Genomic DNA, 17,660 nt, shown 5'->3' on the forward strand with positions numbered 1-17,660 from the left:
CCTTTCCCATCTGAGAAAAATGCTAGATTTCACATCCTTCCTGCATATTCATTTAGATAAGAACCCCAAATTTTCCATTTCAGAGAAGCAATGGTCCATTGTTCACAATTCAGTCTTAATTATCTCCAGTCCAATAAAAACTATGAACCTTTATGACTATCTAGATAGCACTGATTTTCATGACTAGGTAGTAATTCTACCCAATAAATATAGGGGCTTAATTTTCATAACTAGTTAGTTGAGCCAGTCATATGAAGAAAGAATCAAGGAAAGAAAGACATTCCACCTGCCAAGCTAAGAATTTTTCTACAATGAGAACTGCAGGGATAGAAATATGATGCAAGCAGAATTAAAATAACATTAGTTATGTTTTCTGGTTAAAATAATATATATTTATAGTAGAAAACTTACAAAGTACAAAGAATATGAAAAACCAGCCATAACCCTCCCACCCAAAGTACTTGAGTACAGGTACAAGCTAATTTTTAAAAGCGATCTGATTGTCTGTGAATCCCCACTGACCTTCTACTATGAAAAACGCCTCCACTTTCGCACACCCAAGGACACTGCATGCCTGGCACGTGTACAAGCCTTCGTCCTCCTTCCTCACCCTGCGGATAGTTAGATTCCGGTTCCCATCTTTCAGCACAATGCCTGAGAAAGGGGGAAAATGCAGTTTGGGTTTTATTTTTAAATTTTTATTGGAATATAGTTGCTTTATGATGCTGTGTTAGTTTCTACTGTACAGCCAGGTGAATCAGTGATGTGCATGCATATATCTGCTCCTTTTTTGGATTTCTTTCGCATTGAAGTCACCACTGAGCATTGCATAGACTTCCCTGTGCTGGACAACTGTTGTTGTTTAGATGCTAAGGTGGGCCCGAATCTTTTGCAGCCCCATGGAATGTAGCCAGCCAGGCTCCTCTGTCCACGGGATTTCCCAGGCAAGAATTACTGGAGTGGATTGCCATTTCCTTCTCCAGGGGATCTTTCCAACCCAGGGTTCGAACCCATGTCTCCTAAATTGATAGACGGATTCTTTACCACTGAGTCATCTGGGAAGCCGTGCTATACAGTAGGGTTTTTATTTTATGATGTGGTCTGGTGGAGCTTTCCAGGAAAAAAAAATTAATATACATGTTTCCCTTTATCTTGGGCTACTGTCTGACTCCAAAGAGTCAGGGTCAACTGCTGTCTCAGCACCCGTGGCTTCCATGAGAATTCAGCAGTCTCTGGATACTTGGGCTCTGAGTCTACAAAATGAGTCAGACCATGGACACTAATATTGCTTTTTGTTCTGCCTAAAACAAATCAAGAAACAACATGGATGTTATACTGTATGACCCTTCTATGTGGAATCTAAAAAATAAAACAAGCTAGTGAATATAACAAATAAGAAGCAGACTCATACAGAGAACAAACCAGTGATGACCAGTGGGGAGAGGGGAGCGGGTGGGGGAAGATACCAAAGGGTAGGGGATTAAGAGGAACAAACTACTATGTATAAAATAAATAAGCTATGGGGATATATTGCATAGTACAGGGAATATAGCCCATATTATGCAATAATGATAAACAGAGTAATAATCTTGAAAAGTTGAGAGGCACTATATTGTCCACCTGAAAATTAAATAATATTGTACATCAACTATACCTTGATAAAAATAAATGAGTAAGTAAATAATTTTTTAAAAAGATATAATATGGACTTTAGTCAATATCTCTAGGAAAATTATACAGCCAAAGTGAGATAGACATGCTCTGTTCACCTGAGTCCTCCACAAGCGTCTCATTATCTTTAAACCACGTAATCTGTGGAGAGGGATTCCCAGATGCTGTGCAGGAAACTTCAATGGTTTCGCCAATACTTGTCGTCTGATTTTCCAGGTTTCCTGTGATCATGGGTGCCATGCGCTCTATGTATACACACACACACACACAAAATCACAGGACATTTAGTTATGACTTTTGAAGCGGTTTTCATATCAGTAAACTATTAAGCCATTTAGTAAACTATTAATTTACTAGGCTGAAAATACACAGAGGTGGACAACAGAAGTGTTGGTCACTGAGCAAAGTTAAATGAAACAAGTCAGTTCAGACAGATTACTGCATCTCTGAACATTCATACTAGTGATTCGACCTGGTAATCAACACAAAATTAAAGTTATCTTTCTTATGGACTTCCCTCCTATCAAATAGATAGATAGATAGATAAATTCTAGCCACTGATATCCAAGAATTCTGCCATGTTCTTCTTGGAAAGTATATAACTTCAGTGCAATTCAACAAAGAACACCTTATATTTATTTGGTATTTTTTACAAAACTCATTTGTCCTACTTCTGCTGCTCACTGTCAACTCTATGATGGGAGTAATAGTCTTATTTTGAAGATGAAATGGGTTAAACAACTTGTCCACGTCCCTGTAACTAAGTTAACAGCTGAATTCAGAATCTAGTTAGCCTAAAAGGTTAGTTCAATACTATTTCCGGGAAAGCATAGACAAAATAATAATACTCTAACAAAAGTCAAAGATTTTTTTTTTAAAAAATGAAGCCCACTGGTACTTGTTTAAATGTACAGGACAACTTTAGATTTAACCTTTCCTACAAATCAGCAAAATGTTATGGAAATAACTTGTCCAAACCAACTGAATATCGAAAGGAATTTTGCTGAACGAATCCACTTCAACATTTGGCAAAATGACAGTACCTCAACAGTGAACTGCACTGGGGCTTAAGCAAATAGACTCTGGTCTATTTCCAAGAATAATTTTTGGAAAACAACCTGGGAGTTCGTAGGGAAGCAAACCAGCCCACTGTGAGCAAGTGTTTCCTGGGCATGGCAAGCCGGGAGCCTCCTTTACATCTCTTTCTGAAGTTTTTCATTAGCTTGAAACCAGACCAGTCACCAAGATGAACAGAAAAACCATGCTCATATACGGGCTGTGATCTGAAGAGCCTTGGGATGACTACACTCAAAAAATCTCTTCTTTTGACACCAGCAAAATCTATCCTAGTGCCTGCCTGAAAATATGTCAAGGCCTTTGAAATATTATTTGTCTGAAACTGCAGTATAAATTAGCTTATCTGGGCAGTTCTCCTTAACAAAACAGAACATATGCATCCTAGAAACTAGGAAGGGACACTAAGGAGATGAGAAAATGAGGAGAGAGGGTACAAAGAGAAACTCTCTAAATTTGCCTGATTTCCCCAGAGACAGAGCCGCGGCTGCACAGATTTTGCGCAAGGTGAAATGTTAGAGGAGGTGCAGAGAGTGGCTTCATGTGGCACTGACAAAGCCTTTCGCTCATTAGAATGATCATCTCATTGACCTTGAGCTGTGCCCCAGAGGCACACACACAGTGCCTCACAGGGGCTCTCACAGGTCTTAAACAACCCCATCACCACACTCTCCAGGCAACAAATGTCTTATCAAGCAATATGTGCCACTGTGTTCTATGTCTGGAGCTCAGCAAGGAGTAAAGCAGAAAACAAGCCCAGTCTTCATGGACACAGAGCATTCACTGGACTATGACAGGTTGTCTGTGTTCTCATCCTACCCACCTAGCCACCACTGTGACCTTCCAGCACCCTCCAAGCTCACGGTGGGCATTCACACATACATGTCTATTAAAATAAATGAATGCCCAAGAATGAGGCAGAAATGTCCCTGGTTTAGGGTAATCCCCTGAAGATAGCAGTGAGCGACCCCACCATCAGGGTTGGAAAGAATAGGATTATTTTCTCTTTTTAATATACCACTTCAGCATGATTAGCTTCCTTCTGCCTTGAGGACTTTCAGTGAGTCAGATATGAGAGGACAATCTTCTCATGGGCCCTGAAAGCACTACATTGAAGGCATCCCAACTGCCTCTCTGGATGGTCCAGAGTGATCGCCCTACCTAGGACTGTGAGCTGCCTGGCCACACAATGTCTTTTCTTAGTCTTCCTGTCCTGAGCAAAGCAGACATAGTCTCCTTGGTCCTGCAAGGACGCATTCTGCAGCTCCATGATCAAGACGTCCTTTGTGCTGTTAGAGATCATGGTGGCATTCATTTTCCAAAGGGCATCCAAGTTCTTGCAGACAGGCGTGGGTAAATCACCCATGTGGATGGGCAGGGCCTGTGGGCCGAGTTTGTACCACGTGAGGTTCTCAAACATAGTTCTGTCCGCGGAGCACCACAGAGACACATTCTCCTGCTCGGTGGGCTGGGTGTCGGGTTGCAACGTGATTTCAGGACCCCCTGAAATGTAAAACCCACAGTTAGAAGACGGTGATTTACCTTGGGCTTTCTGCCACTGCTTTCACATTGCCTGCAGTCTTCAATGAAGCACCAAGAAAAGTGAAGCCCTGGCATTCCCAGACAACAGAATACAAGGAGACAACCAAACTGGGCAAGGTGGTTTCAGAATGTATTGTTTTGCTAAAACACATTATTTGGAAATGTAAATGAATCCCTCAGATATTTATAAAATCTCCACTTGGAGTCTAAGTATGGTTTTAAGATTAAAAAATTCAAACTGAAAGAGGATAATTATAATATGAGATTTACAAACTTAATTCCTCATTGATATGTAACACTCACTGACAGGAAAGCTATGTTTATTACCATGAATTGGCCCAGACTGAAATATTTTATCTCAGTCAGCTAAAGCCAAACCGTAAATTAAGATGAACAGAGAAAATCGGCAGCATCGGGATGGCACCACTCCCATGTCATCACAACTGTCTCCCCAAAACCTAACTTTGTCAGCTCTTCAACAGCAAGCCCACAAATACTGACTGAATCTCGGTAAGCCAAGCGCCGTGCTAAGACTCTGATGACAGAGACAAAAGGCATGGCGCAGGACTTGACGGTCAAAATCAATTGTTCTGTCCCCTGTGAAGTCAAACGCACTGACTTCACATGAGTCCAGGAGCTACCTGAGGAGTTCTCATCTACGAACAAAAGCATCGATTACCCACCCAAGTTCCCTTCCTAAAGCCATTGCCGCTCATGGGAATAGTCAGGACGACAGAATATCTATCAGCCAGCCCAGCCCCTGGAGATTATCCACCCAAGTTCCCTTCCTAAAGCCATTGTTGCTCATGGGAATAGTCAGGACGACAGAGTATCTATCAGCCAGCCCAGCCCCTGGAGATTATCCACCCAAGTTCCCTTCCTAAAGCCATTGCTGCTCATGGGAATAGTCAGGACTATGGGGTATCTATCAGCCAGCCCAGCCCCTGGAGATTACCCACCCAAGTTCCCTTCCTCAAGCCATTGCCGCTCATGGGAATAGTCAGGACGACAGAGTATCTATCAGCCAGCCCCCCCCCCCCCCTTGAGAGCACTTACTGGTCACATGGAAGGAGATAACCCTCTCTCCTCTTCCAGCTTTGTTCACTGCTTCACATTTATACAAAGCGGACACATTGGCTGCTTGGATAACAAGAGTACTTACAGTCTGTGAAAAAAATAGATCCCAGGCCATAAACAATGGAGCCTATGTTTATGCACATGCACTCAGACTAAAACTCTGCGTCCCCTCACTGCTGCGACCTGCCTACTCCATTCATCCTCCAGTACCGACTGCACTCAAATCCATGCAATTAGAACTATGCTGATGCTACTCACACATCATACAAAATGAGCTTTGGAACCATAAAATTAAAAATGTTTTAACACAACACTACATACCTTTTCTCACTTTCATGTTTATAAAATCAGAATTACCATACAACTGATGTACAGAGTTAATGGCATATGTATTTATGTTTCTCTGATTCAGTAACAGCAAGTCAATAGTGCTTTTAAAAGTCAATGGTGTTTTCAAACTGACTTAACATGCTAGTATTTTATCTTCCCATTTATCTGACAGTCAATCTCCAATCTTCCTCACCTATTATTTTACCCTGCTTTCAGTCCATCCTTCCATAAAAGAGAGACAGATTTTCAAATTCAAAAACTTAAAACTCACTTTGTTTCTTCCTTCAATTAGGGCAATCTGATTTTTGTTGACTTCGATTTTGTTTCCCCCCTGGAAGTCCTCCACGTTTCTCCATTCCTTACAAGTGTATGGGTTTGTTGTTAAGGCAGCGAGGCTGTAAGACAGAGGTAAGAGATGATGTCATGACTTAATTTTCCTTTAATTCAAATCAATATCAAGGAAAGGAGTCAGACTTTGGTTATTACATTCTTAGAAATAACTTCGAATGCACTCCACCAAGTTACAAGACTTGGCGCCAATTAAAAATAGGCCTCCGCAATGGAGGAAAAGGTTCTAGGTAGATTCATTCAGGATACAGGAGGGAAGCAGCTATTCTGGGAACAAACCTCCATTCATAAATTGGATCGACAAGACAATTCAAGCTAATTTAGTTCAAAGGAAGGCAAGGAAACTAAGAAGCCATTGGGCTTCTTAAAGTAATTTCCCTGGGACTATATCCTTGTGTAGGAAACGGTCAGCATCTGAGGAAGAAACTAGAGAGGCCATCTCAAAAACAACAACAGGAAGTGCACTGCTTAGGGTGGTGGTGGGTGACTTGTTGCTGTTTTTCCTAAGGATGTCTGGACTTGTGTGTTAGGACCTGATAAGCCGGACCTGAGACTCTGAGGTCTATCACTCCCTTGCAAACATCAGTACTTCCTCTGAGATGGACCTTCTCACAGATAAGGAGATTGGGATATTCACTGGCTGACTGGTATAGGAAGAAAAACCAAGGACTGGCAATTAACAAAGTGGCAAAGAAAGTGCATTCAGGGAGGTAGACATAAGGGCTAATTAGAGAGAGCTAATCTCAAAGCAGGATACCCCAAGGAATGACATCTCCTAAGGACATAGCACAGAGAAACATGGAAGGAGATGAAGAGTACTGCTTGAGGAATAACCTCAGAGATAGCCTTCTTGGCTTAGAATAGAATCGTATCGTAGCATGGCTATGTCCGCCAGCAGAGGAGTGGATAAGGAAGTTGTGGTACATATTTGCAACAGAGTACTACTCTGCCACATAAAAGAATGAAATAGTGCCATTTCCAGCCACACAGGTGGACCCAGAGATTATCAGAGTAAGTGAGGTAAGCCAGACAAAAGCAAACACTGTCTGTTATCACTTACACATGGAATCTAAAGAATAAAACAAATAAATAAATTTTTTTTTAGGTGCAAAAAAGCAGGGGCAAAGGGCGTGGTCCTACTCACGCGGGCGGGTAGGTGCACTCTGTCTCCAGCTGCCAGTACCAGCGAATGTGACTTGGGGGGGGGACGGCATAGACCGTGCACGTCAGCGTTTGGGAGGTGCCGTACTGGTAAGAGTCCACGGGAGACAGCAGTGACTTCTCACCAATCTGAGGTGGGACTGGAGATGAGAAAGACAACTTCTGAACTGCCAATCAGCTTTGAGGATGGAAAGTTGCAGTTTTCACCAACCAAAGCCTGTGTTTTGCCAAGCATAGGGTTTTTGCCCCCATTTGCTTTTTCAAAGAACATTTAGACTTGGAAGCAGGACACCTGACTTCTAGTGATGCTCACGATAATGACAATAAACTAGTAAGCTGGGTGGCTTTGTGGAGTCTCACTGCCCCGTGACTCGCTTTTCTCATCCGCATCCGCAGGAGAGCTCTCCTCGCCCTTCCAATTGCACAAGACTGGGCAAGCCTCCAGAAAAAATACTGCAGTTGTGAATAATACAGTAAGCAGATGCATTATGTGCTGAACATTGTTCTAAGTGCTTTACACCAATTTATTCACTTAATCCTCACAGCCACTATTATTGTTCTCCACTTCACACATGAGAAAAATTTAAAAGTGAAATGACTTGACAAGGTCACCACCCTGCCTCCTTCTCCATCTCTCCCTCCTTCTTCACCTTCCTGCCTTCCTTCCTCTCTCCTATCCTTTCTTATCTTCTTGCCACCCTCCCTCCATTCCTTCCCTGCCTGACCTCCTTCTTTCCCATTTTTCTGTTTTTGGCTCCAAAGTCATTAATGTGAAACTGTCTTGTCATCACTACCAACTTAAGGCCCACGATTATACGTTCAAAACTTGACTTCTTTTTAATGCTTGTTTTAGAGAGGAGGGTAAATGCTAGGGTGAATCAAATGTGGAGTGACTTCCTGGATGAATGAGATGGTTATTCACCATCCATTCTTACATCTTGATTTCTTGTTCATTTCCTTCTTCCCATCCTTCCTACCAGCTTCTCAGCTTCTCTCCGCTCCCAAACCCCTATATCCAACTGGCTCCTAAATGACATTTCTGGAACCTGTTATCTTTAAAATACTCCTTGAAGCTGATGTGCCAGCAAAGAAATGAAGCCAAGCTCAGTAGACATACAGATATGGAAACATTCAGGCAGGATATATAAGGAAGCACATGAGAAGGTTTAATATCACATGAGAAGGTTCTGAAGTTTTAATCTGTTATGCCAGCAGAGAGCATAAAGAATTACAACAGACAGGTATTTCCCAACCTGTGTCTGGAGCAAGATATTAACGGATGTATGACGGAGGGGGTACTAGTCACATGTTTGTTAAACCTCGGCTACTCTGTCTTCCTGCCCTCTCCCACTGGAAGATGGCAATATATGATGTCCATCAACTTAGCATCTCTTGCATTTGCTTGACCATGATGACCTTCTTCTCCCACCCAGAAGACTTATTATAAATAAGCATCTTTCAGGTTGGAAAAATAAAGTTCAAATTATCCCTCAAATCTAAAATTTAATATGTCCCCTTTACAGCCTCAGAGTTAGGTCCCAGACATCTGTGGAAAAATAGATTAAAACATTTCCAAGCAATGTCCATCTAGAAAAGCCTTCTGCATTGGAGCCTACCTGTGCATCACTGATACATCAACCCCAAATCAAACTAGAAAGTTCCCACAAAATTCAAGAAGAATCTTAAACATCTGCATGCCAGAAGCACAATTCAAAGGTACTGCAGCTGAGCCTGATAACGGTCCCTGCTGGTACTTTTATCCCACAGTACTTAGCCATCTACTTTACTCTCACATTTGACCAAGGTTCGATCACCTGGCCTCGTAAGCAAAGTGTCCAAAGCACACTCAAGCCACACTGTTCTGGATCATTTTTATACACAGGAGCCGACTCGTGATTCCAGTGAGGCCCAGGTGCCCAGCTGCTCCGGAGGACATCATCAAATTATTTATAACAGAACTGGGGCAGAGAAGGAAAACTGAACAGACTCACCATTCACCACCAGAGATACCATGTGGCTCTGTTTCTCCTTTGAAATGGGGTTGGTAAGGATGACAGTGTAATTTCCTGTATCTCTTTCACTCACTTCCATAATAGTCAGCACATGCCCCACTTTAATTGTGTGATTGGACTCAATGGGTCTTCCATTTTTATACCTATGGGGGAAAAAATTCCAGCAATTAGTCCAATCTGAGCATTTGCTTTCATGTGGCACAAGGCTCTGCATTTATTTCCAGTCGTTACCATTTTATTTCTGGAGGAGGGTAACCAAGGTACTTGACAGGGACTCTGACACGTTCCCCCACGGTGGCTTCCACCAAGGATTCCATGCCACTACCAAAAGCAACAAAAGGCTTTTCTGGAAGAAAATAAAGATAATTTTTTCTCACAGATGGCAACTTCTTAGACATGGCCATTTCTAAGAAGAGTTTCAAGTGAAGAGTCAAAAGCTGTGGGTCTGAGTCGCTGCGGTTCCCACACTCCCACAGGTCCCATTCCAGCTTCTCTCTCACCCCTGGTCTCCAGTCTGCTCTGCAAGTCCACTGAGCACTCCAATCTCACTCAGTCCAAGCACCTGCTTCTCCGGGAAGCTTTCTCTGCATCCCCCAGGAGCCCTTGGCTGCTCCTTCTCGGTCCCTTCACACCCTGCACATAACCCCATGCACACTCAGTCTTCAGACCTCTTCTCTCTGTCGACATCTCCTCTCGTCCATTACCTTCCTCCTAAACTTACATCTCCTGCCCCAACTTCTCTGGGATCTAGGTTAATATCTTAAAGTTTCCACTTGGATGTTTAACAGGCATCTCCAAATGAAGCCACCAAACTCTGGGTCCCCAAATCTTACTCCCCTCCTTACCTTCCTTATCTCGGTTAAGAAAACTACCATTCACTCAGTTGCTCACACTAAAAACTCAGAGGTCATCTTCTATTTCTTTTCTCTACCTCCCACAGGCAGGGAATCAACAGGCAGATGCTATTGGCTCTATCTTCAAAGTTATATCCAGAATCAGCTCACTTCTCACCACCTCCACTTCCACCAACCTTGTCCAGGCCACCATCCATCTCTCAGCTGGATGACTGCAATTAGCGTTCTAACTAGCCTCTCTACTTCTGCCCTTACTTCCCTAAAGTATTTCACATCAGAAAAAAAAAAACTTATACAGTGATCCTATTAAAACATAAGCCAGAGCGCATCTCTCTCTGCTCAAAACCCGTCTTGCATTCCCATATTATAAAATCCAAGCTCTTACAAAGGCCTGTAAGTTAGATGCCATACAAATTATCATCTAAACTGAGACATTTATGTGAGTGAAAGAGAATAAATGGGAAATCAAGTTATTTTCTCAAAGCCCCACAGAAACTAACTAAATATAGCTTTCACCAATTGCAAGGCTTTATGCTTGCAATTCAAGGAAGACTCTCAGCCTTGTTATTGAACAAAACTTGTAAAATGATCTTAGATAAAAACCCTCTGCTTGTTATAGTGATAATAAGAATAGCAGCAACAAGTAATATTTAGTGAGCACTTACTGCATCAGCTCATTTCATCTCTAAAGCTGGGCTCTGAACCCAAGCTATGTTCTTGACCCTGAGGTCCTAGCAAGAGCTCAAAAACATCTTCTGAATGAACAAAATAGGATTCACTAGCTTAACTTAACTTAACTTAACTAGCTTAAACTTCTTTGAATTACCTCACTTTTCAAGGCAGAGCATAATTTCCAAGGCAATCTTGGCTTACCATGTACCCGGACGAACGTACTGTTCTTCTTGGTCATCAGCCCACTGGAAGCTGCACAGATATACCACCCCTGGTCACTCCGGGTTACACCATCTATAGTCAAGGTGCTCAAGAACTTCTTCATTTCCGTCCCAGACTGGGTTTTTAGGTCCCGGTTTATAAGTTTTTTATGCTGATGCTGAAAAAGAGGTTACTGAACTTCCAAAGGCCAGCATAACATTCCCCAATAGCTTCTAGATACCCACAAAAGTCTTGGCCCTTGGTGAACACTATTTAATGCTAATAATAGAGACTTCTGAACTTTTAACATTATGCAGATGACAATTAAATTTGGTTTTAGGAGAAATAAATAGAATCAACTGAATTAGGAATTTTAAAACCTCACATAACAGGAATGAGAGAAATATAAACTGCAGAAACACAAGGAAATATGACCACAGTCTAAGGAGAAGAATGTCTCATGCCACTTCTTGCAAAAGATTTCCTTAAAGGGAATAGATCAAGGACTTTGGAGAACAGAGGAATAATGCAAACTGGAAAGACATAATCATCAAAAGAAAACTAATCTTCACAGCTTGGACAGAGTTCTTGATTTTGCCTCTTTCTTTCTATGGGAGATGTATGTCCTGTAGTTCTTTTAAAAGGTATGTGTATGTGTGTGTGTGTGTTAGTGTGAGCTAAGGCCCTTCAACTTTATCTGGTCAAAGAGGTCCCTGTCTCTCTCAAGCAAACTTCGGTGGAGCTTATTATCAAAGTATTTGGAGGTCTGGCTTTGAGCTGTTAGTGTTACCTTCAAAGAAGGGTATTCCCAGTGGAAGTCGATCCCCACATTTAGCTCAGTTCGTGCTGTACAATTTAAGATGAGCTTCTCTCCAACAGACAGCTCGACTCCATGAGGGGGGCTCAGAACCACATCATAAATCTTGTACCCTGGAGCGAGTAAATTGGAAAAAGGGAAAGTGAGAGGGAAACCAAATCTATAACTTGGCTCACATTTTTTCAGAAATGATGCAACTTCAAAATGTATCACATCATTTCCCCTGAGAGCCTCCCCAAACCTTGGTAACTCCCAGGAAAAATGGTCTACAGAGATTCACAAAGAAGCTCTAAACGGATTTCCAATGTGTTGTAGCCCAGTGGATAGAAAAGCAGTAAAATCTGAGAAGTCAATAGTCACTGGGTCCAGCTTTAGAAAGTTACTGCACTTTCCATAAAATAGATATACTTAAAAAGAATTGATGCCAAGCAATGCTCGGAACATTGAATTTTTCATAAAATATGCTCCTATAAGAGAACTCTTATTTATCCTTGCTCCTGATAAGAAAGGAGGAAAACCTCAATTGCACATAGGTTTATTGGATAGAGAAAGAGGGAATGTAATGAACTGCTTAACACTAAATCTTGAATTAATATATTTCTCAATATCTTCTGTCTTCTAGGATCTTAATATAAGAAGCTAATTTTTATTATCTAATATTAAAGATTAAAAAGGAATTGTCCTCTTACCTATAACCACAATTATGTACATAATAGACTGGTAGCTTTCATCATTGATTTTTGCTTCGCAGAATACCACGCCAGCATAACTGATCATATAGCTGGGAATACTGAAGCCTTTCTTGCTGTCCCAGAAAATTCTGTTACCATCAGGAACAAATCTTTTTTCTGGATACCTCTGTGTAGAAAAAGCAATATCAAATATTTAATTGTATTATCCAAAAGTGAAAACCATGAACACTAAAGAATTTATCTTATTTTAAGATTACAAATTGGTTTTATTTATTGTCATGTTGACCCTTCCTAAAGTTTCCTTTAAAATTCATTGTTGATTTTAATATTATATAATATATACTATATGTAATATATATAATTACAATATAAACAACAGGCTAATCATCTTAATATTAGCTAAAAATTAAAGGTAAGAGATGATGGAGGAAGATGTAACTTACTGCACAAAGTGACACATTGAGGTTTGAAACAGTCCCCAAACATGGAATCACCACAGTTTTGTTTTTGTTCTCAGTGATGTATACAACTTCATGTTGGTCGCTAACAGAAGCAATAAACGGAGACCTGTAATCTAGATGAGAATGTAATTTCATTCGTTAATGGCATTTACTAGAAAAGCTGGTCATCTTTCAGGTTCATAAACCCTAACCAGAGAAATGAATGACTGGGAAAGACATTTCTCACTAGGCGAGGGAATCTGGAGGTAGGTCGTCTGGTAGAAACCTGGCAGGGTGATCACTACAGTTCTTTCAAAGTGAAAGAGTGCATGTCTTTATTTTCATAAACATTTTCATATACATTATATATCTCTCATATACATAAATTTTAAAGTAAATTTAAAGTTAAATCTGTATAGTTTGCCTATCAAGTTTTATTAATATTAAAAAAAAATTCATGTTCTTTCTCTTTAAGCAAATAATGTGTCATGAAAGCAGATTCATGGCTCCCAAAGGATCTTTAAAATAAAGAAATAACTGACCATTTTTAATTCAGGAGAAAGCTTATGTATTTTAAAATTGTGAAGAGTAAATATAAGATCCTGTATAAGGTAATGTTTAATAGTTATTGCACTTAGTTTAAGATTCAGTAGTCATTAATATTTTCAGTGACCAAAACACGAAAGACCATCATGGCAAAGACTGAGAAAAAGACAAAAGAGACTTTAATGCTGTTCAAACATTGATCATATGATGTTAGCATGCTGCTGGGAAATCACTCCTTTCCCCAGGGACAGAGTTGGGGTAAAGTCATGCTTGAAATCCCTGAGAGATAATGGGTCATACCAATACCCCCAACACACCTGACCAGGCATTTTCAGAGCTCTTCAGGGTCGCTGGTCCAAGTGAAGAAAGAGTTAATTAAACCAAAGGGGGAAAAGCAGCTAATTCCCTGCAACAGCAGAAGTTTGATTTCCTTCCCAGCTGGAAAACACAGAAAGGCAGCCAATCCAGGCCACCACATGCCACAGCCATTATCTTACGAGGCCAAGACCCACTTCCTGGCTCCATCATTGCTGGAGGGAATGGGGTCAGAAGACTAAGGAAGTAAGGTGGGGACCAGAGGGGATATTAAAGGACTATCCATAGGGAATACTTCAATGTTTTCTTTTCCATTGTTAAACTTCATGACCTAAATCTTGGACAACTCACCTCCTACAACACTAGGCTTAGAAAGGAAGTAGAATTTGATGGTATTCTCAAAGACAGGCAGTGTACAAATAAACAGTGCTGGAGATGGCTACTTCTTAGTATTACCTATCTTTCAGCTACATGCTATGAAATATTACATAGCTTGCTTACACAGCAAGTCTTTGAAAGCTAAATTAACCCCTTGACGTAAGACTAAAGCTATTCAGTACATCAATTCTATTTCAGTACCCCCCAAAAAGGAAATAAACAAAAGAAACCCAAACAACCACCCATCCTCTCAAAATAAAATATTTACTGGAACTCATGAAATGAATTTTCGCATGTCTCCAGGTTTCCTGACTTGGGGAGAAGGAAATAACGAGATATTATGGGAGAGGTTCATCTAGTAGTATTTCCAGACAGCCTGAAAGCAGGAAATCCTTGCAATCTTCTGAGAAAGCCTGATCTCCCAAGACTGCCAGATCAAAAGGAGCCAGAAATTCTCAGAGATCTGAGCCTTGTCTCTCAGCTTCTGCAGAAGGGAGGAGGACACAGAATCTATCCTGGATTGTGCTTACCCGGCACAAAAGTAATTCTCAAATATTGTGCAATCCAGGAGTGACATACATTATTTGATGGTTCTCCACTGCACTGACCATATTGCACTATTGAAATGTAAATGGAAATATGCAAGTGTGCTTCCCAAAGCTGATGAAATCCCTGTTCTGTAAAAGATGCTTCTGGAAAAAAGTCTAAGCCATCTTCACCTGCTTCAGATTCTCTGGGATGTACAGAGGTATACAAATGTATAAATAAAATTTAGCTCATCTTTACTGAAAAGAAAAATATTTAGTATACCTAAGCAAAGTACTACACTATACAATTAACATTCACCAAAGTTACATGATTGGTATCTCACTAGTTAAGTCAGTTTTCCCAGGAAAATTAAGTTAATATAAGATTTTTGAAACACAAAGGAAAGAATAATTCAGATTATAAATACTAAATACACGTGACATGTATTTTACCCTACGTGGATGGTAAGCTGGCCTCCACAGTGTAAATTCCAAATTGCAGACTCTAGGATAACAGGGCACGTCATCCAAGATCTCAGACCACACAAGCAAAGGAAAGAAATCCTGTCTTCAAAAGGCTCTTTGAGTCAGTGTCTTCATATGCGTGAGTGTATGGAAACTTGTTTTTTATAAAGTGTAAGAAGGGGGAAAAAAGTTCTTATGAACAAAAAGCTCCAGAGCCCTTGGCTGATTCCCTGTGCATTCTTGGGGAAATCTCTGAATCTGCTGTAGATAACCTATCTCTCCACAGAAACTGCTCCATAATTCATCCCTGAATCTTCCTTTTCAAGGATTTCAGGGTTTTTTTCCTCAAACATCAGAAGGCTTCCTATAAATCTCCATTGCCAGTTGTGAACACAGACCTCCCTTAGAAACAAAGATCAGAACTGAACTAATTGGGTAAAAGAGGTGTAACAGGGCCCAAGCTGCAGAACAAATCACTGAATCCTGTCCTCAGAGGAGGCCTTGGGAGAGAAGAATTCTATGGACTCCTGTTGGCCGACAGCCTTCAGAGTGAGCCGTTGTTGTCCTCAATCCTGTGCACCTATTGCGCTTTATAACTGGTAACTCACTTTGAGAAGTGAACGGCATTTAACCACTTACCTTGAACATACACATAAACAACGGAGGCCATGTCAGTGTCCCGGTAGAAGCACTTGTAGGCTCCAGTATCATTTCCAATCACTTCTGGAATTGTGAGCATCTTACAGAAGAAGCTGTCACTGCAATCTGTGACCTCCACTCTTCTCTCAGAGCCACTCTGATTGTTGGGCCAGAGCCAGTCCAACTCCCTCTGACCCCTGAAAAATTCATTTCAAACAAGTATTTAAGTGAAATGCGTATCAGGCTGTTTCTAAGAAAATTGAAGGTTTAGTTCTCCAACTTATACAAACTCCTCAACAAACCGATTCACAGCCTTTTACCTGTGATGACAGGATATTATGGACAAAATGACAAAAAGGCAGAGCCTTAATTTCAGAAATTAACTCATTCATTCATTCATTCAACAAATATTTATTAAGCATGTGTTAAGCGCCAAACATTGGTAAAGACTGAGAATACAGCAGTGAAGAAACCAAACTAAAATCAGTGCCTTCATGGAACCTCAGTCTAACTGAAAGACACTGGCAAAAAAAAAAAAAAGTAAATAAACTTCAATAAAGCTAAAATGTTCAAAAAGTGAATAAAATGTATAAAAGGTAGTGATAAGTACTATGAGGAAAATTTAGAAGATGCAAAGAAACAAGTGAAGAGTTAGTTCTGGAGGGAGGCAACTTGGTGAAGTGGGCCGTAGGTACATTGAGGGGGACAGAGTTTCAGGCAAAGGGAACAGCAACGTCAAGGCCCTGGGGTGGATTTCTAACTGGAGTGTTAGGAGAATGGCAAGGAGCCCAGAGTAGCTACAGAAGAGTGGGCAGTCGGGAGAGTAAGACGTGAGGCTAGGATGGAAGGGAATGCAACTGTCTCAGGGCCTCACAGGACGTTGAAAGGACAGCATTAAAGCACAAACTACTTTCATTGCAGAATTTCTCTGCAAAGCCCCAAAGAAGACGGTCAACGTGAAGACAAATGTAATATTGCTGATCCTTCTTTAGCGAACTTGACATCAAGTTGCAGCGACATTAATGAAGTTACTTTTAACATACTCCCATCATTTTTTTCACGACATAAAGCGAATACAGAATCTCAGGGGTTTTAAGTAACCTTTCTTGTCAAGGGTGGTTAAGAGGAAAATCTATGGAGAAATGCATCTTGAAGTAGCAAAGCTAGGCCAATAGCACCTCTTCCTATGTTTTTTCCCCAAAGGCTGGGTATTGGTGACTTACCCTTGGTAAGGGGACTAGAGTATCCTTTACACTCGGCAAGCTAAAATAGATCGGGGTCACCGTGCTGAACACTTCACGTCATCATGCAGAAACAATGGCCACAAGCGCCCCAAGGTTCTTTGTGGACCCTCAGCACTCTTCTCAGAGGGCAAGGTCGCCTCCACCCATCATTTCTGCCAAAGCCACCCTGGTCCCGAGAAGCCTCTGGGTCTGACAAGCATAATCACTACATTAAACCCTAAGGTCTCTTACTTTTCTTCCTGCAGTAGGGGCTGGAAGGCAAAATTTAAAAGCCTCTTTTTCTTGTCAAGAAGACCTAGTTTCCCAGTGAGTAAGAATCAAGAGCATGACTTCTTGCTAGCTGGTGAGTGACAGACATGTCAGAACCTCAAGCCAGAGCATGAGATTCACTCAGTAATATTAATGACCGAATATCAAATTGCTACCACAGTCAGAATTTATCATAAAATAAAGAAAAATGTTAAACAAGATGTCCAAGAGCCATGCTGAGAATAACAAATATGTCCCAAAACTTCTTTAACTCCAAGGGTACATCCTTGGTATAACATACCACAAGCCAGGTGCTATCAATAATGGTTAGTAGGGTGTGTGTGTGTTGGTAGAGGATAGTAGGGGAAAAAAATATCAGCAAAATTGCACAGAATTTTGGGGAGAA

General features: G+C 41.0%; 1 protein-coding gene across 2 annotated transcripts in view; it reads right to left on the bottom strand.

Annotated features, from left to right (window-relative positions):
• The window catches only part of KDR (kinase insert domain receptor), a 44,886-nt gene that overhangs the window by 22,961 nt on the left and 4,265 nt on the right, over positions 1–17,660 (bottom strand). For both annotated transcript variants that reach the window (XM_043447753.1, XM_043447752.1), the window contains exons 3-15: positions 15,762–15,958; positions 12,895–13,025; positions 12,449–12,617; positions 11,733–11,872; positions 10,943–11,120; positions 9,447–9,561; positions 9,195–9,358; positions 7,187–7,343; positions 5,966–6,089; positions 5,344–5,452; positions 3,907–4,248; positions 1,770–1,916; positions 523–654 (exon numbers count right to left, since the gene is read on the bottom strand). In XM_043447753.1, coding sequence (XP_043303688.1) covers positions 523–654; positions 1,770–1,916; positions 3,907–4,248; positions 5,344–5,452; positions 5,966–6,089; positions 7,187–7,343; positions 9,195–9,358; positions 9,447–9,561; positions 10,943–11,120; positions 11,733–11,872; positions 12,449–12,617; positions 12,895–13,025; positions 15,762–15,958 — 2,105 coding nt within the window. The remainder of the gene's footprint in view (positions 1–522; positions 655–1,769; positions 1,917–3,906; positions 4,249–5,343; positions 5,453–5,965; positions 6,090–7,186; positions 7,344–9,194; positions 9,359–9,446; positions 9,562–10,942; positions 11,121–11,732; positions 11,873–12,448; positions 12,618–12,894; positions 13,026–15,761; positions 15,959–17,660) is intronic.

The sequence above is a fragment of the Cervus canadensis genome, chromosome 26, assembly GCF_019320065.1.
Source record: "Cervus canadensis isolate Bull #8, Minnesota chromosome 26, ASM1932006v1, whole genome shotgun sequence".
Taxonomy (NCBI): domain Eukaryota; kingdom Metazoa; phylum Chordata; class Mammalia; order Artiodactyla; family Cervidae; genus Cervus; species Cervus canadensis.